Here is a 23,163-nt window from a genome sequence, read left to right as displayed (position 1 = left end):
TGACGTTGTGTGCAAGCATTTAACGTGGCCAGTTATTGTTATTTTGGCTCACCAGTGAGTTTAGAACAGCTCTCACAACCAACTTTAGCAATTTTATTCGTGAAATTTAGTTTTAAACTACTCCAAAAATCTTCAGGGCAAGATCCACCAAGTCAGGATACAAATTCAGGAAGTCAAAATGTTCTAAACCCTATGTATCAAGAAAACCGATTGTATACTGTATATAAATTCCATGAAGTCATCGTTAATAGAAAAACACCAAAGCGAACAAACCGAGTGTTGTGTAACGTACGCAGTGTGTGGCGTGATTTGTGTGTGCCGTGTGTGTTTGTGTTGGCGTTTCCTTCCGCGCGTCGCTGTCTCGTGTGGCTCGGTAGACTTGCTCGAGCCCACGTTGCAGTGAGCCGTCATTAAATCAGGGCCCGGGGTTCGGTCTGCACGACAATCCCCTGCAAGACGCGCCGACTGAGACACGAGGTTCCTGTCTTACGAATTTCCCCTTTTGCGTGCCTTGTTAATTTTACGGGAAGTTGTCACGAGTGCGGGTTCTGCAGTATTTGCAAGGAAACATCCAGCTTTTGAGCATGCATTCTCCAGAGATGTGAACTACCTCACCAGGTATGCAGGAGTCCTGAGTTTGAATCCGGGCCCTGACGCCTGTATATTTGGAGTTTACATGTTCTCCCGGTGGTCACGTGGCTTTTTCTTTGGATCCTCCGGTTTTTCTCTCCACATTTTAAAAAGTTTTAGTTGAGTACAAGATGCTCCGGAAAGCAAGACTCACTCCAAGATATGGGGAGAACCATCAACGGAATGGGATTCTGATCCACTAGATTAACACCCATTTTCCTCAAGACAAATGCACGCTCTGGATTGTAAGATGCACGCCCAACTTTTGCTTTCAAACGTGGGAGAAAAAAAGTCACGTCTTATTATCTGGAGAATACGGTAATTGAGACCGATGGTGACGCTAATTATCTGTTATGAGTATAGAGCCAGGTTGTATGATTTATTTTGCTGATTGTTAACCGATTATTAGTCGCTGCATTACCCGACTTCAAATAACACGGAAACAGGGGGGGTGGGGGGGAAGTCTCAATCTCTATTTGCCCACATCTGCTGCTGGACGGGAGGTGATGGGTGGGACTTGGCGATGTCATCGGCCTCATCATCAGCCGCATCGCACCGTAAAAGCAGGGCCCAGTAACTCGTTAAGGGAGCGAAAAAGCTCATCCTTTGTAGCTGGCCAATGGCAGAAAGGGGGGGACCTTTCGAAAGAAATCATCCAACTGTTGCGCTCGCATGGCTGACGCCATTAAGCTGCAATGAGTGTTGCCGTGCCGGCGGGTGGTTGCTCTGCGGTGGAGTCACGTGCGAGGGTGGTTGCCAAAACGTTTCTATCGGTGAAGTTTGGCCAGGTGAATGTATTACCTGGATGCATTACGTGGTGGTAGCAGCAGCACTGGACTGCGAGGGATAGCGTGGCGAGGCTATCATCCGGCAGTGGATAGCCACTGGCTGACACTGGCTGATGATTCATCACTTTGGCGGTTTAGCACCCCTGTGAATATGAAAATCATGTACTTGTAATCACGCTGGCGATACTGCCGTGGTGATTTTCAATCCAGAGGTCAAGAGGTCGCCGGTTTCGAATTGATCTCCTGGCATGGCAGTAACAACAATGGGACAAGTTTCTTAAATCTCTGCTCGTCCTCCATCCAGCCAGCGAGATAAACGGGTACCGCCACAAGGTAGTCGATCGGTAAAGTCACGTTTGGTGGGGTAAAGTGTGGGTTATGCCCACCTCTTCCAGGGCGTCTGGGTCGGTGTAGAAGCGTGGGCCCTATAGCCTCTCGAGGAGCTGCCCATAGTTGGAGGGGCCCTTCCCCATCAGTCGTGTGGCGGGGAAAGAAATTGCAGGGCTGCGCTTTTACCTTGTTACTCAAGCGTGGTGTTTTGCTGCGTGTTTGTGCGTGTGACCCCCACAGGAGAGCGTGCGGTGTTTTTCCAACGCGGCCGAGTTATGGCGCTGCTCCTCTTAATACCGTAGCTGCGTACAGTATTTAATATCCTGTGGATAACTAATAGAGTGTATTTTTCTTAATAGAGCCGTCACATTTCTTTGGAACCGTAGTGCTCAACTATTGTTTGGGCAAGTGAAAGAATTTCACGTGGGATGGTGGCAGAGGGGGGGGTGGTCCTGTTCCAGTTTAACGCACTGTATTTGGGTAAAGAAGAGTGAGGAGGAGGATGTGATGGCGTCGTGGTTTGCGCCCTCAACTGTGAACCTGGGAATCTGATTTTGATTCCTGGTCCTGCCTCGCATCAATCGCCGAGTGATGATATCTGTCCCGGTCATGGGCTCTCTCCCGCTTAAACAACGCAATGGTCAAACAACCCCCCATAGCTGATACGACGTGACCTCCATCTAGCAGTGGATTGAGATGACCCTGTTATATATATATACATATCGCTATAAAACCGGTAAAGTACTAATAATTTATATTTGGCCATTAATGAGTACTTGCCATTAGGAGTGAGTTGGCTGATGAGCAAATCTTTAAAAACACATTTTTTTCCCCAAGAAGGGGCTAATATACTTTAATTATTATATTTACTTTATTCCATTTCTGCTGTTAATGTTTTAATTTTATTCCATCTGTGCTATGGTGTCATAGCATGAGACAAAAAGTGGTCATTCAGAAATCGTGCAGGGCTATGCCCCCCCCCCCGGCAGAGAACACCATGGGTAAAGAGATGAAGGGAGATATCACAGACCCGAGATCACTCCTCGTGACCTCTTGTACCCACTCACTTCCCCACATGGCCCGTCGACAGAGATCAAGGTTCTTTTGTTTGATTGTATACAGTATTTTGTTTAACCAAATGAGAATTCAAGATACATTGCAAGAGTGACCACTGGGGCATTATCCTGCCACTAAGGGGGCGATTATGTCCTGCTGTGCTTGTGATTCCAATTTCGTTATTTGCAGGTAGTTTCGATTTAAAGCTTTCGTGACTGCAGGGATGCATCTTCTTGGTTCTTTCGGTAAAGTCGCGTAGAAGGGAAGTAATAAAATAATAAAAATAAAACACAATAAAATAATTCTCACGACGTTTCGGCCACAACGCAAGCAGCCGTCCTCAGGTGAAAACGGCTGCTTGTGTTGTGGCCGAAACGTCGTGAGAATTATTTTATTGTGTTTTATTTGTATTATTTTATTACTTCCCTTCTACGTGACTTTACCGAAAGAACCAAGAAGTTGCAGGTAGTTTTTGAAATGGTAAATTTGGAGCGTGACGCCAGGATGCGGCGGCCTACCCGTGCGTTTGACGTCGAGGGTTATTCAACGTCCACTGTGAGAGGGGCAGACAGGGCGTAGTATTACAGCTATTCTACCCCTAGTAATGATCAGGGCAGCTGCTGGAATTGAAGCGTGAACGTCTGCAACAAGCAGCGAACTTTGCAACCTTCTTTGTTAATTTTTATTCAAGAATTATCTGTGATAAATTTCCGTTGGATGTCATAATGACCATGTCATCAGCAAATATAATATCTATAATGTTGTCTCCATTTTATGATCGTCTGTTGCTGGAATACAGTTTTTGGAGAAACATCTTGTAACGTTGCGATGAATCACTTTGGAGAAATGTTGTTACCATGTCTGACTCATCTTCTGCTACGTGTTTATGTTCACGTATTTTTTTTTACTTCATGCAGTTTCATAGCTCTCCCCGCCTTGGAAATTATCCCAATATTTGCTAAATAAATTTTTATTTAGAAAATTCGCTAAACAATTGAAAATATCTTCCAAGCGGGACATGGCCGGGAGAACTCATTGAGGTGCCTGGCTCACCAGGAGAAGGCCATACAGCAAATGAGCTAATTTCCATCTGTTTACATCTACACGGGGATAGAGTGTTGCCCCCCTCCATGCACGAGGGTTTTCTCTGGATTCCTCCCACTTGTATAGTCACTCATTAATGAAAACTCAATGCTGGACCCTCCTGAGAAAGAGGTCGACGACTCGGTCTGGCTTTCCTGCAATAATTACAAGACAATAGATGATTGATTATCCGGCAGCTTATGGCGGATGGGGTTGCCGGATTCTCAAAAACGCCAGATAATCACAACAGCGTTTAAAATTGCTTATTTTTGCACATTCTTGTATAACACGTTTCAGGTGTTGCGTCTTTTAAATTTGTTTGCTAGATGGAATTTGCATAAATAAACATAAAAATTGACAATAATAAGCACCCTACTGTAAAAAAAGTTAATGGTGTTTACTGTCCAGTACTTACCACTCCAATCTCGAAGATTCTGCATGGGGTGATGATAGGCGGGGTGTAGAATTGGAGGTGGTTATTCAGAGTCTGAATCCAACTCCCATCAGCTGTGATGGAGGATAATGTTGGAAGCCGGATAATCGATTATCTACTGTACATTCGTTATTATTATTAACTATTAATAAAAGTAGGTTGGCTTGGGCAAGACACATGGTTAGAAGGGGGGGTGATGGGCAATGGTTGAGACTCATGGCGATATGACAGCCTTTGGACGGAGCATGCCCAAGGAAATGTTTACTCCATTCTGCCAGCGACGCGGACAACATTCATTGAGAAAACACGAGGGCGGTTACTTGAGGCGTTAAGTGTTGGTGACAGCGTGAGATGCCGCGAATGGGCGGGTGGGTGAGCGGGCATTTGGATTACGTCTACCGGTTACATCGACGGATTACAACCTTGGATTACATCTACGGTTTCCATATCCGTCTCCTCCGCTACGTCTCGAGCTTCGACGCGAGGGCCCCCCATTCCTCCACCTGTCAAGCCCAAATATTAAAATAGCTGCCGTGCCGTGCCTCGGTTGGCTGGCTCTATCCGGCTGGTGCGTATGCATGCACATGTATATTTATATCTGTAGAGTCCGTGCATATATATTTACGCGCGCTCCTGCCTGAACGACCACATCACCGAACGGCTAGAAGCCATCTTCAGATTCTCTTGCGCGGGGCCGAGCGTGAAGGACGCAATGAAGAGGTGTTTCCTGGGCTGTGCGAGGTATGTCGGTCCTCTTTTCGCTGGCATTTTAATCATGTTTGTTGAACTTCTTTCGCACTGTACGTAGCCAACCGTGCTCATAACTAGGAGATATAACTCTGCTTATTCTCATGCAAAGGGCTGGAACGTTGGCGCGGTGGTTATCTCACACGGTGTTATTAACACGGTGAGCCGAGTTTGATTTCCTGGCCATGACAATGGCCAGGTAATTAAAGAAACTCAGTAGGGTTGTTAGTTTTCATTAATTTTCGTTAACCATTATAACGATGGAATGCAAACAAAAATCGCATCTCGGTTTTCAAAACTTCAACAAAACCCGCACTGCCCAGTGTGGTGAGGTGTGGTAAAAAACACATAATTCCATGACCAACCCACCATGGGGGGATGCACTCATCCAGCAGTGGATTAACAAAGGCCTGTGAATCTATCGAATGAAAATGTATTTGTATAATCTAATATCACGACGTCGTGATATTTTTTTATTACTTTTCTATCTACGTGGCTTTGCCGAAAGACCCATAGAATATGTATTCCTGCAGTCACGAAAGCTTTAAGTCAAGTATTTGTATAAGTCGAGTAGCTTACCGTTGTTCAACAACGCAATTGTTTCTCTTTCGTGGCCGCCGCGGGTGCCCGTGTGCTGTGATTATTGACGCTTTGTGTGTTCTGCGGTGCGTTCTTGATTATAACTCTAATCGCGTGAAAGCGGTCACATGTAGCTTACTGCGAATTAAATTCACTGCATTGTGCAACAGAATGTAAGTTGCATTTCTGGCCCATTTCGTGGGTAGGGATGATGAGCTTGTTTGGAAGGGCGTACAAATGTCCCTTCGTCGTCTTAATTGATTTAGCGCACAACCTTTACTCAAATTAACGGCACTTACTGCAATGGATACGTGGATGTGAAAAGCTTTGTTCAGGTACCGCGTTGGCACCAGAGACCGTAAGAAAATCGAATCGCGGTTATTGGCAATCGTGCTTACGCCAGTGCAGTGGCGTAGCTGTCGAGAAGTGTGCAGGCGGTGCAACTGCACCGGGGCCCACGGGCCGGAGGGACCCTGGCGGGCTGTCTATGATGGGGGGGGGAGGAAGGTGGTGGGGCCCATTTTATTCCTTGCATTTGGATCAGTGCCGCTGGTAGTTGTGTTTACCTGGATAATCTAGGGTGGGGAAGCCTGCAAATACTGAGATATTTCGGGTCAAGAGTTGGGTGCAGCAGTGGGCATTGCTGTTGGGACATGAAGTGGTTGGAGTAGTAACTTGTTGTAGGGGGGCTTGTTGATCGTGATGAACTATCTCGTTCTTTGCGTTGCTGCCTCCTTCATGATTAAAGTGATACAAAATTATCAGCCCTTTACCCATTGCCTATCCGCTGCTGGAACGAAGGCCCCCCCATGTCGCGTGAATCATGTGGTGCATTTTGAACTTCATGCCGGTTGGTGCTGATGTATGAAGGTGGACGGCTGCGGGGGGTGGATGACCGCTTCTGATGTCGCTCACGAACTTGTTACACTGTCGCGTTCACTTGCCGACATTTGTTTCATTTGCGTAGGCTGAGTTGGCTTGAGCGCCACGCTCAGTGGGAGCTCGCTCATTTTCCTCCACTCCGCACAGGGTCTGGAACTTCCTCTGCCCCGGCCATCTGTGCCGTTGACTCGACTCTCAGCCCCGGTTTAAGTCCAGTCTCAAGACCTTCCGCTTCTCCCTTGCCTATGACTCACTGCCTCTCTCTCGCTCTCTGAAATGTATATATATCATGAATAAACCTGCTGTGTCTGTACAGCGTCTTGGTATGCAGGCGCACTTTGAATCAATGTAAATCCACGTTGTTTTGCATGTCAATCTTCCGAGTTGATGGCTCGGTGCGTGAGTCTGTGGGCTTCTTTGTGAGTCTGCGGGTCTCGTTAGAGTCTATGGACCGATCGACTAAATTTTGGAAATCAAACTCCCCACTGTTTCTGCGCCGTCGCAGATACACGCTGCATATGAATCCATATTTGATTGCAACGTTATTCCACGGAGTAACGAGGGCCGGTAAGGTGGCGTTTAAACCGAGCGAGCGGTGTGGGCGCTTGGGCCTGCCAGAGCGAGACGTGGGGACGAGCGCTCTTCCCCCTCCATCCCAGCTTAAATAGACGCTCCAAGCCTGGGGTGTGTCATTCAGACTCTGTCTTCTCGACAGACCTGTTCTTCACCTGAGGACGGCTGCTTGCGTTGCGGCCGAAACGTCGTGATAATTATTTTATTATGTTTTATTTTTATTATTTTATCATTTCCATTCTACGTGACTTTACCGAAAGAACCAAGAAGACAGTCGTCTCTGACACCAGGCCGGCTTTGCGCCACGGGAGGAAGCATTCTACCCGCAGTGTGTCATCATGTTTATAAATGACAGCATGTGTTGCCGAGGAGGCTGGGTGCTGCTGAGTCAGCGCTCGGGTTGAAAAAAAAAACCTGCTTTTGGAGTTACACGAAAAATGCTCAAAATTTTCTGTAGCGTGCCACTGATTTTCGTGTCCCGGATCGCAAACATGCAGACGCCCACATACTTGTTGTGGTGCTAATCTTAGATTATTATCAAATAAGACATTTCTGGTGGTGAGCTGTGGTACGGATTGTGCAGTGGAAAGCACACCGAGCGATATGTTTTGTTGACTGTGAGAATCCTAATCAGGTCAATCATGGTAGTGGCAGTGTGTTTCGTGCGATGAGCTTATGAACTTGGCGACCTGAGTTCAATTATGGGATACGGTTAACATCGGTGGCGAGCGATATCGCAACAGAACCAGTCCTGATCCTACACCGCTCCTCCCTTCACCAACCTGCACTGCCAAGCATGGTGAAGTGTGGTTAAACAATATCATCCACTTGACTGGTAAATAGCTTTGGGAGGCCAACAGTGAATCCACAGTAATTGTTTTAAAACGACAATGAATTACGATGTGTTTTTAAAAATTGTATATTAATTTAACTTGGTTCTTTTGTTGCCTCCGCACGCCGCATTGCTCTTGACATGGCGTTGGGAGATCCTCATCCAGCAGTGGATAGACAAAGAGGGTGCGAATTATCGTCGTGATATTTGAAGACGGTTTGGCAACGGCGTCACGGCACGGTGGCCAGCCGTAGCAAGGCGATCTGACACCCCCCCCCCGCGCTGGGCTGTCTGCCTAGCACGCTGTTTCCGTGTGAAGCCAAGCGCGAGATAAATAAGTTCACACCTCACGCCGAGCCTCCTTTAGCCTTCATTGATGAGTCCATTAAAGCCATCGCGACGACGACGACGGCTTGGCGGGTGGAAACAGGTGGCTCCAGTTTGTGTTTCCTCGCGAGCTCCCTGCTGTGCGAGTTCGGGGGGTCGCATGCCTTTTCCGCGTGTCCCCTGGGCAGTTTTACACCCTGGCGGCTTTGTACGTACGTGTGAATCTGAGACTGTAAGCTTCGTCGAGAGAGGGGGGGTGGTCACCGAAATCGTGTTTTAAGGCTTTTTTTTGTGGAATGCCAAAAGCGAATGACGCTCCTTTGCCGGTTTTTGGGGCAGCCTCACTGACATCCACGCAAGCCTCCACACAGGTTATTGAATGGCTTCATAACCTCCTGGTTTATTAACGCACAATTTCAGATTGCCATACGAAAAAATCTGAATCTTTACTTATCCCACAACAATCCGATGAGCTATGAAGCTCTTTTTTTTACAGAAAGAAGTCGTGCCGCTTCCATAAATGAAATGGGAACGGGCCACAGTCTAATTTCTTACCCCCACCATCCCCCCCCTCTTTATTATCTGGCACTTGGACTCTTCTTATCCGTGGGCCCCGGTGCAGTTGCACCGCCTGCACACTCATTAGCTTACGTCACGGAGTGAAGCCGTCTGTTGAGAGCTTTTTGCATTCTCACAGTTGAGCTGGGGATTGTTATTTCAAATGTTCTAAAACACTCACGTGTGTGTGTGTGTGTGTCTTTGTGTTTCCCTTCCAGAGATTTTGACTCGCTGGACAAGGACAATGTTTATGAAAACAACAAGCTGGTATGTCAGCTCGCGCACACCCGGGGGGGTGAAGAGAGGCGGTGGGTGTGGGGGGGACTGTGCTGCATGGCCCACACGGGGATTGTTTCCCTCAGTGTTGTGCCACCACGTTCCCCACCGCAAGGCCGCCTGTGTGTGCCTCGTGCGTGGACTGCCCGCCGTGCCGTACTTGTCCACCTCGCCTCCTCTCACAGACTCCAGTGGCCGTGTCAGTCGATTGTGTAAGCCCTCTGTGCGGCCGCCCCTCCAGTTTGAGACTGGAGGCCCCGAGGGGCCTTGTCTGAACCGGTGCCAGCGAACTCGGCCTACGGAACTGTCCTCCGCCGCCGCCACCCCCCACCGCGAATCGATTAAGAGAATTCACTTCTTTTTTGTCTTGTTATCGTTTTCCAGCTCGAGTTGAAAACGTAAATGCGTCCGTTATATCCTTGTGTCTGTTTGCACAAAAGCATGCCGAAGAAGAATCTGGTGACCGTGATCCAAATGTAAATGAATGCTCCTCGCGTAAAATTGCGTTGGCCGTTTGAGACTTTAACTCAACGGCAAAACTTGGCGACAAAAAACCGACGCGGAAAACTATTTAATGGTTTCATTACGCGCGGCGTCATCTCGAAATGTCACACGCCACGTGCTCACCACCCCTCTCCATCACTTGACTCTGTGCGGCATTTCTTAAAGTACACGTTGTGTATGCCTTTGGTTGCAAGTATATGTGTGTGTGTATGCCGCCAGTTGTAAGCATGAGTGTGCGTGTGTGCTGCTGGTTGTGAGTGTGCGCGTGTGCCTGTGTGTGTGTTGATGCGCGCGTGTGCCGCTGGTGTTGCTGCGCAGGCTTTTGAGGTTGCGGAGCGGGAGCTGGGCATCCCGGCGCTGCTCGACCCGAGCGACATGGTGAACATGGCGGTGCCCGACCGGCTCAGCGTACTCACCTACGTGTCGCAGTACCACAACTACTTCTGCGGCAAGCAGACAGGTGCGTCATCGTCCCACCACGGCGGACGCACGCCCAACGCGGCGCGGCAATGCGTAGCCTGGCCCCGGACCTGCAATGCGCGAGCTCGGTGTACACGTGTGCGTGCACAGCTCTGCTCAACACTGCTCGGTTTCCGAGCAGGTAGCATGCTGGGTAAACGGGGCTTGTACCGATTCACTCCGTGGGCGATGTGAACAACTGTCACGATTCAAGGACGATTCTGTGAATGGAATTTGTTTACCTTTACGTATTTGTTGGGGGGTTTTTCCGTACCGCCGACATAAAAACCATTATAAGCAATGTGGACGATACGAACGAGGAGACGAGAAGCAATAGTAAAATTAAACCGCATCGATTCCACCCCCACCCCCTCCCCCGCCCCCACCAAATCGAGACAGCGCATACAATCACTGGTGCCTATTTAAGTCGTGCCATGTTTAGTCCGTACGCGGTACATGCATGTACTTAGGCGTGCGTGTAGGAAGCTGTTTACTGATCTCGGTCACGATTTACATCGAGCTCGCATCTGATTTACAGCACCGCCCTGGCAGCGTTGGCAGCGTTAACGAGCGCCGCTGACTGCCGAGCTGGCGCAGCGGTGATTGCGGACGAATAACGAGCGCGTGCCTGGCTCCGCGCAGCGCATGTGGCGGGCATGTGCGACGTCATGTGACGAGCGGGAATTTCGGCGGCTCCCGAGGAGGAAAAAGAAAAACAACAACGGGAAACCTGACCCGAGTACAGTACGAACTGTACACCCAATTTTTCCGCCCTTGATATTCACGAAACGGCCTCTCCGTCGCTGGCCACGTTGCGCCCGGAGCCTGTGGCCCTACACCAACACGTCTAGAGTCGTGGATTCAAATAGATTATTGTTATTTCGCTCCGCGACGCGTGCACCGAATTGCACGCCTGTGTGAATTTGTGGTTGCCGATTCGTTCGTAAGGCGTGAGTGTAAGTGGTTCGTGCGAACCCTGCAGCTGCTAGAGGCACTCCGTTCACCACAGTTTGGGGGGAAGATGGGGGGGGGGATCCCAATTGATTTCTAGAATTTAACCAGGACCTTGGATCGAGGACATTAATTGAACAGGTGGAGGAGGTTGGGTGCGTCGTCAAAATACACTGCACGCATTTGATGGCGAACGTGAGAATCGGTTATTTACATTGAATGAAAATTCTATGCGGCAAAGTGCGTGTGAGGGGATAAGTGTGCAGTGTGTGGAGGGAGAGTTGTTGAGTTTGTGAGGGGAGTATGTGTGAGGGGGAAGAGGATGTATGTGTGAAGGTGAGTGCAAGGTGGTCAGTGTGTGACAGAGTGTGTATGAGGAGGAGGAGTGAGCTAGGAGAGTGTGAGGCCAGGGTCGGGGTTGCCCTGTGGCCTTGGTTCGGTGTGGGAGTTGTGTCAGGTCTGCCAGGTGCCTGTAGCCACACCTGGCTCCGCTGCCAGCGCGTGTAACCGCTGTTTACTGGAGCGTGGAGGTCACTCGCTAGTCGTGGTGGAGCCTCTGTGTGCGAGCTGTTGTTGGCGGAGGTCAAGAGTGAGGGCAGGAGACTGTGGCATCCTTGTTGTCAACGTTTGTTTTCCACGGTTCCTGTAGGGTTCTGTGTGTGGGATGCGGGGAGCGGGAGTATAGTGGTGAGCACACTTGGCTGTGAGCGCGGCCACTCCCGTTCATGGCTAACATCAATAACGAATATCTGAATCGTCACTGGGCCTCTGCTAGGTTTAATTACCCGTAAATGGCTACCTGGTAAGGTGTGTAAAACGTTACTTCTGGGAAGACAAAGGTGGCTGGGAATGGTGCTAGCCCCAACACCTCCTTGTGATTCATGCCGGCCTTCATAAGCGCTTGCGAACAACACTATCCCTCAACATTATGTGCGTCTGTAAGGGGACCTGTGTCTTTGTTTGTCACCCGATTAGCACTGGGAAGCTGTGAGCCTGGTGCCCGCGTCGCCACGTCGCCGTCGCTCAAACCGATCCGGGACGCGACGGAGGAGGGGGCGACGACGATCGTGGTACAGCTGCCACGCACAGCGCGCACAGCACACACATGCGCACGGCACGTTCCTTACGAAATACTCGAGGCCAGATTTCACTTGCTGCGAAATGTTCGTTTTCATCCTGTTTTTTTCTCGTGAAAAAAAATTGCCAGTGTCTCCAATTACCAACATTGAGAGAAATCGCCAAAGCCAAAATGTTTCGGCCGTTTTACCAACACGTGAATCTGCCATTGGAAGGGTTACATCATGGGAGGGGGGCCAGGTCGCTCGAAGGTCAAGAGCACTGAGTCGGCACCGCTGAGATCATCGGTTCCACTCGAGCCCAGCCGCCTGTGATGACACCCGGCGGTTCAAGGGTCGTGAGTTGATGGGCTCAGGCTAGCTACCAATGACTGCGCATTAACACATCACCTTTCAGCTATGACAAGGACAGATATCGGTTTGTGCTGGCATGTCTGTGTGTATGTTGAACTTGTTTTGCACAGTACGTAGCTAACCGTGGTAATCGGAGGTGCGAGGGAAGGACAACAAACTAAACGCAAAAAGCACGAGACAAACATTGCTGTCTGGAGCAGAACGGGTGGGACGGTGGGTCCCCTCGACAAAGCGGTCCAGACATTTCTCAAAGATAGCTCTGTGCCACCCGCTCGCATGGGTTGGTCTCTATCACTGCTCTGTGAGAGATCCTCACAGATGATTTGTCTCGTGACATGGCACCGAAAGTACAGTCGGGGCGAGGCTTCGCTGTATTTTGTTAATGGCAAACGAGAGGCCTGAATGAATAGTCCAGGGAGTGTGGTGGGCGTAGGTTTTTGTTCTGTGCCTCGGTGCTGTGCCACGAGGGAGTGCGGCCTGTTATTAGTTACTCGCTTTCAGGTGAGAACGGGAGTGTGCGCGGGTCGCGGTGCCCACGTTCAATGAGCCCCTTCATTGCTTCAATGGCGGGGTCCGCCTTGGGCTCCCCCTCGCAGCGGCGGGGGATGAAGGCGGTCATTCCGCTCACGTCGGCTAGTGATCCAGCGTCGCCTGGCTCCTTGTGGCTCCTCTGTGACCCCTCACAATGAACCCTGTGTCCATTCACCCTCGCGTGAGTGACGGCCACTGTGCGGTGATTTATTTATATTTTATTTAAAAAAAAAATTCTGCTGCAGAAAAGGCTTCTGAGTTCTATTCAGCAGTTTTTTTTGGAAACTGATATAAGGAGTTATATTTAAGTTTTGAACCCGCACGTGGTTGTCCATTAAAGGTCTGCCGCTGACGTTTGCTCCACTGCCAGACTGCATTGGTCGGCATTTGAAAGGGAAGTGTTTTTCTGGCTCCCATCACGTGATGGTGTTGTGGCGGTTATGCCAGGACTGACATGACCACGGTAACGTCGTGATGCCCATTTAGCTTGGCGATGAACCCCTTGTGTGTGTGTTTATCTTTGAACCCGATAACCACAGTCCAGTTCCCAGCTGTGGATAACATCAGAGGCTTTCATCCAACATTATAATTATCACGTCTGATGATGAAACTTTGTATGTATGACCCCCTCGTGCGCGCCGTACCGTCCTTCATCGGTGCTTGCTGTCAGTACTTGCCCCAACAATTTGGTGAAGAGTATATGGGAGATCATTGTCTTTATTTACGTGTTGAGGTGGGGCCAGCGTCAGAGGGAGGAACCAGCAGCACCAGCAGCAGCAGCAACAGCAGCAGCAGCGCGGGCCCCAGCTCCAGCACCTGCTGCCTGTGCCAGCGCCACGTGCACCTGGTGCAGCGCTACCTTGTCGACGGAAAGCTCTACCACCGCAACTGCTTCAGGTAGCGGGGCTGCCGTGGGCGGCGCTCTCAGCATCGCGGGCGGTGACGCGTTGGCCCAGTGCTGGCGTGTTCGCTCGAAGCCAGCGGCGGCAGCCCTGGTTATTTTCTGACCGTTTAAAATACACGACGCGCCGTCTGCTTAACGCGCAGCGGACGTTAAAGATGCCGTGACGCCAATTTCGCAAGCGCGCAGGCCGGGCCGTTGCATGCCAGGGTCATGGTCCAAAATTACTAAGTTGGTATTATACACAGCAGTCATCGCCCCTGTACTCTGATGGCTTGACAGGACCCTCCAGAAAACGAGTCGTGGGTAAACAGGTGTATTAATAGTAATATTAATCGTCGCAGAAGGTTTCCTGGCTGAATTTGGGAGCTAAATACGACGTCTCGGACAGAGGCAGCACCTCTGATAACTTGGGTTCAAATTCAGGTTCCAGCCATTCGTGATTAGTGCAGTTTGTCAAGTGTAGTGAGTTGTTGATCTCAGCCAGGGTTGCTGTGATCTGGCGATTACGAACATATGTCGTATTGTACACAAGATCCGCAATTAGCGTATATCATTCACTACATCTTTGCACCAGTTTTTTTTTTACATCTCGTGTCCTGATCAAATGTCAGCAACGTGAAAAGTGCCTTTTATTGTCAGTTCCCTAAGAACACACATCTCAGTAGTTGCATTCACGGGTAGTTCTCCCCTCTTCTGGTCTTGTGAAATATCTGATACGTTCTGGATTTTGTACCTCCAAGGTGGCAACCCTAGGTAAGGTGGGTAGTCGCACATGATTGTGTGTGACGCATGATTGTGTGTGACGTATGATTGTGTGTGACACATGATTGTGTGTGATACAGTCACACATGATTGTGTGATTGTGTATGGGTACTCCCAGCTCTTCCAAGATGTCTGGACAGCTAGCTTGGAAGAAGAATAGTCAAAATACCCTCTAGAAGGGCTGTCCAGAGCTCCCTGCAGGGGAGGAGGGCCTTACACATGCAGTGATGAGAGCAAAGATTTGAAGGGCCTCAACCAGAGGTCGCAACTGGGTACCCGATACCCGTACCCTACCCGATACCCGGCTACCCGTACCCGGCCAGGTATGGGTACGGGTACCCGTTTGCGACCCTGGTGCGGCCGGGTACGGGTACGAGTAGGCCGTGAGTCACTGGTGAGTAACCGTTTGTCACTCATTTCGGGTAGGGTACGGGTAGGGAACGGGTACCCGTACCCGGCCGGGTACGGGTACACATTTGCGACCCTGGTGCGGCCGGGTACGGGTAAGGAATCAAAACCCGTTTGCGACCTCTGGCCTCAACTTTGCCTCTTACAGTCGATGTTCGTACCGTCACTTGTTTGACTTTGCTGAGTCCGACACATGTTCCTCCGTTGCCATGTATGGGCTGCTATAAACGTTCAACTTCAAACGGGTGTGCTCGTGTATTTGCGTGATCAAGCGTGGTGCTATTTGTGTGTGCGCTGGCTATAAGATGCTCGCTGGTGAAAGTGTTTTTCATCATCATCATCATCATCTTCTATAGCCATGGCTTGTCAATTGCTGGATAAACGCCCTCTCATGCTGCTGTAATCTCTCACCGTCCCAAGATGCAGTGGTCCATTTAACTCTTGCACGCGAGCTGATTTCATTGCTCCATCTCCGGGGTGGATGTCCTCTCAGGCGTTTTCTCTCCTTTGACTGCCACTCCAGCATTCATCTCAACCACCTGTGCCGTCACCCATTGTATTAGTGCAATATCTCTAATTTCATCATTATCATCACCGTTATTGTTAACGTCGGTTTTAAATGGAGGTTGGAGTGCTTTTCGCATATGTATGTATGTTGAACTTCTTTCGCACTGTACGTAGCCAACCGTGCTAATCGGAGGTGTGGGGAAAAACAGCAAAATAAACTTTGACTCCTTGCCACAGCAGGTGTGGGCGGGCCTCAGCTGACAAATCTCTGCCTCTTTCTTCGTGTGCAGGTGCAAGGACTGCTGTAACACGCTGCTGCCCGGCACTTACAAGATGGGCGCAGACCCCGGGACCTTCGTGTGCACGCACCACCGCACGCCCAGCCACCTGTCCCGGCGGCCGCCATCTGTCCGCCCACCCCGACCGCCTCAACCACCCGCCGACGTCAAGTCCCCCGACTCAGGCCCCAAATCGGATCCCAAATCGGATCCCACATCGGAGACCAAAGACGCCGAAATGAGGAGCAGCAGCAGCAGCGACAGCAAGGTAGACGTGGACCCGAGCCGGCCTTGTCCCGATGGTATGGCTGACACCCGCGGCCCCGAAGGAGCAGAATTATCCCAAAACCACGGCTCTGAGTGGCCTTCCCACACCAGAGCGGAGTCTCCGACGGACCCAGAAAGCGCTTGCCGCTTTAACGGCGATGGTAGAGGAGAACGGAGCGGAGGGGAGGAGGGCGTCGGAGGCAAGGAGGCGGAGAGCACCACCACCACCCCCCCCACCGTGAATGGAGTGCAGGCACCGTTGGCGAGCGAGCCGGACGCCCAAGGGTTAGAGGAGGCATGCGGAAGATCGTTTGCCGCGACAGCGGGAGGAGAAAAGGGGGGCGAGGCGGGCGATCGTAGCACGCAGCCCGCCGAGGACGAGGCCGCCACACCCGGCGGACCGGAGATGACGGCGTCCGTCGGAGAGATGTCTGGCGGTTTTCCCGAGGCGGCGTCGAGCGGCGAGGCTGATTCCGGCACGGCCGAACAGAACCGTTCGGCGGCGGAGGAGAGGAGCGAAGGGGAGGGCGCCGCGGAAGGCCACGCGCACGCCTCCGTCCCCACCCCCGCCCCCAGGAGGAACACGGAGACGCCGTCCCCCGGCACGCGGCCTGTGCCAAAACCACGGGGCCACGCGGCGGAACAAACAGGTAAATGGTTTTGGGGTTCGGCGCAAATCGAGAGACACGCATTGGGCAGAAAAATGCCTGCAGGCTGTGGAGTAATAATAATTAGATTAATGTACGAAATGGTTTTTCATTATTATCTTGGCAACCAAGGTTGTCCTGCTGGATCCTAGAATGATCTTGGTGGTCTAAACCAGGGTTGTTGTGTGCATTGTAGACATACAGTGCCTTGTACGGTTCAGATGAACGTCGCGTTTAACTGCCAACACGTCCCCAGAAGCTGCACACACACAGTGGGGACGTGCATCCTGGGGAAAACAAGAGGCCATTTATTCGCTTAGATCCTTTATCATTATTTTTACTCGTGAAAAAAAATGCTATAGATGAGACAGTCATGCATAGGCAGAGGAAAAGGTGAAGGTCTTGACCCTGGAAGTAATTAGGAGCCGAGAAGTTGGCAGCACGGGTATCTGGTAGAGGGAGATTTCAGTCTGTGGGGCACGGCCACTGTGGGTGTCGTGGTGTCTGCCAAACAGCCCCGGCGTGTTTTGAAACAGCTACAAGACACGCACCACATTTTATACAAAAATCCTGCTGTTTTTGAGTCTTGCTTTTTTTCCCTCTCCCTTCAGTAAGTAGATATAATTGTTGATTGTGCCGTTGACTGTAGGCTCAGTGTCGGGTCGGTGGCGGGTAGTTGCGTAGATTTAATTTAACATCAGCGCCGTATAACTCCCGTATCTTATCTGTATTCTAACCAACAACCACGGGGAACCATTCGCTAGTAGGGCACCCCCAGGGTCAAAACTGTGGCCGTGTGACCCTGGACTGCGACCTCCCACCGAGCAGATCGGCGCACAATCGATCGGCGAGGGGAGCAGATGCAGCGCGTTAGCGCGAGCGCCGCCTTCACGCGTGTTTTCTGTCTATCTTCTTGGTTCTTTCAGTAAAGTCACGTAGAAGGCAAATAATAAAATAATAAAAATTAAACATAATAAAATAAAATTCTCACGACGTTTCGGCCACAACGCAAGCAGCCGTCCTCGGGTGAAGAACAGGGCTGTCGGAAAGACAGCGTTCCTGCAGTCACGAAAGCTTTAAATCGAAATTTTCTGTGTACGTTCAGGCTCGACGGCGGCGCTTCCCGTGCCGCGACCCCGCAGCGTGGCGGCGCCCGTCTCCCCACCGTGGTTGTCCCTGGTGGGGGCCGAGTCCCGCAAGCGGCCCGCGCCGCCCCCTCCTCCTCCGCGCCCACCTGGCCTCAACGCTGGCGTCAGGAGCCCCAAGCCGGCGCTTCCCGGGAAACCCGCTTCCTTTCGCGCCGCGCGCCCACCGGCGGCGACGTCGGGGCGCAACCCGGAGCCGTCCGGCGAGGCGCGACTCCGACGCGAGGACAAGAGGCAAGAGGCCTCGTGGTACAACCCTTTCGAGGAGGACGACGACGACGATAAAGGCGACGAGAAGGGGACCGTCAAGGAAACGGAAAAGTCCGAACACAGCGAGGCGGCCGCCGAAAATGGGGACGCGGCGACGGGGTCGGAAGGTTTGGGAAGCGGATCCGACCTCGCAACGGGCGAGGTCGGCGTGAGCTCGCAGGAGGACGGGGAGACGGGGAACCTCAAAGTGGCCGACCACCCTTGGTACCGCATCACGCCGACCGGGAGCCCGCAGACTCGGAAACGGGTCGCACCTGCAGCACCCGGTACGCCCGGCGCAGTCGCAAAACCCTGTTTCACGAGCATTCGTGGTTTTTCCTGTTTGGGTCTCTGTGGGTTAAACCGGAGTCCGTAGCGAAATCCCTCGCAAATGACGGAGTTACGCTCAAAACTTCGCACAGACAGATTGAAGAATCCTCTTCTATGATGTTACATTTAACTCTCGATTATACGTGGGCTGATTAACCCGGGTTGCAGATTACCCATGCTTCGGGCAAAATAGATAATGTGTCTTTGCATGCGAGTTCCCCCCCCCCCATTCTATTCAGATAAATGCATATTCTTTGGGTCTAGGTATGTTCAAAGGAAATAACAAAAAATTACGACGTTTCGATCGCAACACAAGTGGCCGTCATCAGGAAAAGGGGGTTGGCTTCTAAAGGCAAACTGTTTATAAATGTTGAGCTGAAGTGTCAGCAGCATGGGTGGGGTAGCTCATGTTAATGTAAGGGATTAAAAACGGTGTGCCCCAGCATGTAGGGGGGTGTAAGAGGTGATGGTAGTAGTGGACAATGATGGTGCTGGTGGTGGGTTTCCACCAATTAAAGGGCTGCCAGGTAATCATTGCAGCTCGCTTGAGACACTCATACTGGTGACGGTGGAGGTTGCCGCTAGAGGTGATGGAAGTGCCCACTACTACCATCACCTCTTACAGCGCCCTACATCACCTTCTAGCACCTATCTACGTGACTTTACAGAATGATCCAAAGAATATGAATTCCTGCGGTCATGAAAGTTTTAAGTCAAGATAAATGCATGTTTCACATTCTCGGCGTTTTTATGTTGGACACCCCTCCACCACGTTGCTCCGGGTAACTGAGAGTTGACCGTGCCCCCTGGTGACTCGCTATGCTTTTCAACAGGGAAGCGATTGCCCGGGTGCTCTTCCCAGCCGTCGACGCCACCGACCGCGCGCTCGCTAGCGCGGGGACCGCCCCCCCCCAGGCCCCGGTCCACAGAGCCCCCGCTCACGGCCTCCGAGACGTCGCTGAGCGTCGCTCGTTGTGTAGCCGAGCCCGCGGGCCCCTCCAAACCCTGCAGCCAATCGCAACCGGCGCTGTCCGCGCCGGCCGACGCTGCCACCGCCCCCATCGAGGCGCCGCCACCCGTCGCGGCCGCGGCCGCCCCCTCGGCAGGGGACTCCCCCGAGATCCCGCAGCACGAGGTCAAACCCGCAGCGGCGGACTCGCCGGACGGGGCGCCGGACGGGGCCCCGCCCACGAGCGACGCCCCACCCATGAGCGACGCCCCGCCCACGAGCGACGCCCCGCCCGCACCGTCACAGGCCACACCCCCTCCTCGCCCGGCCACGTCCCCCGGCCTGCTGGTGGCCAATGGGACCTTGAGCGCGGCTGCAAGCCCCGCTCACTCGACGGGAGACACGCCCCCTCCTCGCCCGGCCACCGCCCCCACGCGGCTGCCACCCCAGCCTCCTGGCACGCCCAGCGCCCAGCAGAAGGTCAGGGACGCCCCTGTCCGTGTTAAGCCGTCAGTCCTTCTTGTGGCTCTCGCCGTTGTGCTGTACAGCTCGCCGATGTGTGTTTCTGGTTGCACTGTGCATTGTTGTGCATAATAATGATAATATATATAATGGTTTACTTGTGTCTCCAGGAAAGCCACTCTTATTCCAAGCAGGTCCTGCATTAGGTTATTTTTTTTTAAAGTGTCTGACAACATTGTGTGTTTATAATGCATGTGGAATGAAACAGGAGTACCCAGGAAAAGAACATACACACACATACATGCAAGGGGGCAACGCTATATCCCAGTACAGATTTAAACAGATGGCAATTCGTCCACTTGCTGTACTGCCTTCTGGCGAGCCAGGGTATCGCTCCGCAATGCCTACGGGAAGGGAGTTTCACAACATTTGTGCGATCCACCAACCTCTACAGCACTCCACATTCCGCTCCACGTGCTGGAAGCTTCCACCTGAAAGCGCGCGTAACTGCCCTGTTTCTGAAAGTAACTTGCCAAAGGGGTTTTAATCAACTTGTGTAATCTGACCAACACAATTGTATTTACTCTTAAAGCCTTTTGACCAAATCACCCCGGAATGTGCCTATAGTCTCATCAGATCTCAGACGCTAAGCCGGTCTTTAGCCTGGATAGTGCTTCATTGGGTGACAACCATTCACAGCTAGTTGCTATAGGCTGCTGATGATACTGTTGTGGGGTTATGTAGTGGACAGCAGCAGATGGCAGTGCAGCACAATCCAGTGTTGTACTGTGCTTCTAAGCCCCCTCTATCTTTGCTGCCCGCCTTCCCATACCGGCTCTGACCAGCGTGGCGAAGTATGGTCAAACAGCCCCCCACGACCCAGCAGTGGATTGTAATGTGTTTACTGTAGGAAGCGCAAAAAGTAGCTGCAGGCACTGTAAAACAATTCTCGCTGCGCAAATGCACGGAAATCCGCGGAACCCCGCTGTGTACCGTTCTCCTTTGCAAGGCTAGGCAGCCCCGACAAAGTGGGAGAAACCCGTGTTACTTTTCACAGAATTCAGCTGTTTGTCAGGAATGTGGTGGCGGCGGCGGGTCAGTCTCCACGTGGTCTAGGCGGCTCTGGGGTTCGGTCGGATGTCCCGAGGGCCACGTAAAGCTGCCGGCGTTTTCCCCACTCGGTCCGCCGTCGGGAGTGACGGGTTGGTGTCTACGCCGCTGCTTTTCTCATTATTGTGATCTCACCCCGTCTGGCCTCGCTTGTCTTTCGCTGCCCCCCCTCCCCCCTCCGCGTGACCCCCTCCCAGACGATCTGCAAGGAAAATCCCTTCGACAGGAAGCCGCTCGTTACATCCTCCTCCCCGTCAGCTGCTCCGGCTCAGAGAAAATCCCGGAACGGACCCAAGCCGCGCCGGCCCCCGGCTCCGGGGCATGGCTTCCCCATTATCAAACGCAAGGTGCGATCTCTCGGCCACTCTCGCCATAGAACTTCCACGTTTGTTTTTTTCGCGGCGCGTATTGAATCGCGTTCCAACATCGCACCTCCGATTGGCACGGTTAGCTACGTGCGATGCAAAAAGAAGTTCGACTTGCATACGTACATGCATAGTGCACGGCGGCCTTTGGAACGGTTACGAATCGCTCGCAGTGCGACTGCGGGTCACCGATCTGAAACCACGAACCACACGGCGATGCCGCTGACCGCTTCCACATTCCGCCGTGAGCGTTTCAGATATCCGTCGGGCCGATACTCCCGCAACATTTAGTCGATCGGCAGGTCGCGTGTGGTGGTGGGGGTAAAGTGTGGGTGCTCCCCACCTCTTCCAAAAACGTCTGGTCAGCATGGAAGAGTAGGCCAATTTTTACCCTCTCTTACGAGTTGAAGCCCTTCCACCGGCAGTGGTGAAAACAAGTCATCGTGTACGCCGTCCCTGGGGCCACTGGGCTCTGGCGTGAACTTCCCGACATCGCCAATCAACTCCCCCCCCCCCCCACCGTATGGAAGACGAAGCGCTGTGTCTTGCGTTGCCCTTCCGTTTGTGCCTGAGGTTGCATTGCGTCGTTCGCTTCTGGATTCGCTGTCCGTTGAAGCGAGCTACGTGCCGTGTGGTTTTTTATTTAGTATTTTTCAGCTTGCTGCGAGCCAAGGTTAGGCTAACCCTTTAGTGTGGGGATGCTGTTTTACTCTCGGCCATCTGTAAGATTACAAAGTCATAATTATTTGTAATTTATAGCCCCCTTTGTGAGCCCACATTTCCTACTCATGTGATCGGTTGGCCACTAAATTTTCCATTATTCTGTTCTCAATGACCTTGATGAACGGCTCGTGGCGGGCGCAATAAGAGGGGGGCGAATTAGTCCCCATAGGTGTTCCCGTCGGTTGTATCACTGTCTCTCCGCATAGCAGGGTGACCGAGCGAGGCATCGGTCCGTGAGCGAGGCGTTTCATCAAACGTAGGCCAAAGAAACGAAAGTCACGTTCCACAACATCGCCAACCAATTGAGCGTGATGTATCTGTCGAGAGAGAGACGGCATCGAAAAACACGCCGGCCTATGTGTGGACCAAGGGGCAGCGGTTATGCAGGGGCAGGCCAGGATCGGAATTACGAATGAAAGAGGTGAAAAGAGGTGAAAGTTAGAGTGTATGTGAGGAGAGCTGAACTCAACGAAAGTAGCATACCGGTTTACCTAAAGAAGACTTTTTTTGTTTGTTTATAATTGATATTCTTAGCCATCATTATAAGCCAGAGAGTTTCTAATCAGTATATAACTTGGTAGATATGCTGATAATTATCGATGTTGGTGAGATGTGTGTACACACACACACATAACTGTGGCTATAAGATGTTTTACGACTTTGATCGTTACTGTTTCAGATGTGTACACACACACACATATCACTGAATATGAGATTTATTATGACTTTGATGGCTACTGTTTGATGATGGGTGGTGTTGACTTTTTGGGCCTTTGTGCCCCATCCTCAGTAACCGTGTTTTATTAAATACGGTAAGTCCTCGCTTAACACGTCGCTGTGTTCACGCTTGAATAAGTCCTCGCTTAACACGTCGCTGTGTTCACGCTGGAACGTGTTTGCGCTGCAGCTCGCGTCTTCCATTCGGGGACACTTTCTGCACAACGCGGATCGCGCCCCGTGATAACGCGGAACCCGTAACTGTCACAATTCTGGAATGTCACCATTATAACTCGGTTTCTGTATGAATGCATGCATGCTGAACTCGTTTCGCACCGTACGTAGCTAACCGTGCGAATGGGTGGTGCTGC

General features: G+C 51.6%; 1 protein-coding gene across 2 annotated transcripts in view; it reads left to right on the top strand.

Moving 5' to 3' along the window:
• Positions 1–23,163, top strand: part of LOC144944552 (MICAL-like protein 1) — a 40,599-nt gene that overhangs the window by 6,500 nt on the left and 10,936 nt on the right. For both annotated transcript variants that reach the window (XM_078872801.1, XM_078872802.1), the window contains exons 2-9: positions 9,037–9,085; positions 9,917–10,058; positions 11,984–12,078; positions 13,703–13,866; positions 15,841–16,745; positions 17,848–18,423; positions 19,300–19,895; positions 21,185–21,334. In XM_078872801.1, coding sequence (XP_078728927.1) covers positions 9,037–9,085; positions 9,917–10,058; positions 11,984–12,078; positions 13,703–13,866; positions 15,841–16,745; positions 17,848–18,423; positions 19,300–19,895; positions 21,185–21,334 — 2,677 coding nt within the window. The remainder of the gene's footprint in view (positions 1–9,036; positions 9,086–9,916; positions 10,059–11,983; positions 12,079–13,702; positions 13,867–15,840; positions 16,746–17,847; positions 18,424–19,299; positions 19,896–21,184; positions 21,335–23,163) is intronic.

This window comes from Lampetra fluviatilis, chromosome 35 (assembly GCF_964198595.1).
Source record: "Lampetra fluviatilis chromosome 35, kcLamFluv1.1, whole genome shotgun sequence".
Taxonomy (NCBI): domain Eukaryota; kingdom Metazoa; phylum Chordata; class Hyperoartia; order Petromyzontiformes; family Petromyzontidae; genus Lampetra; species Lampetra fluviatilis.
This window is presented reverse-complemented; position numbering and strand designations above follow the sequence as displayed.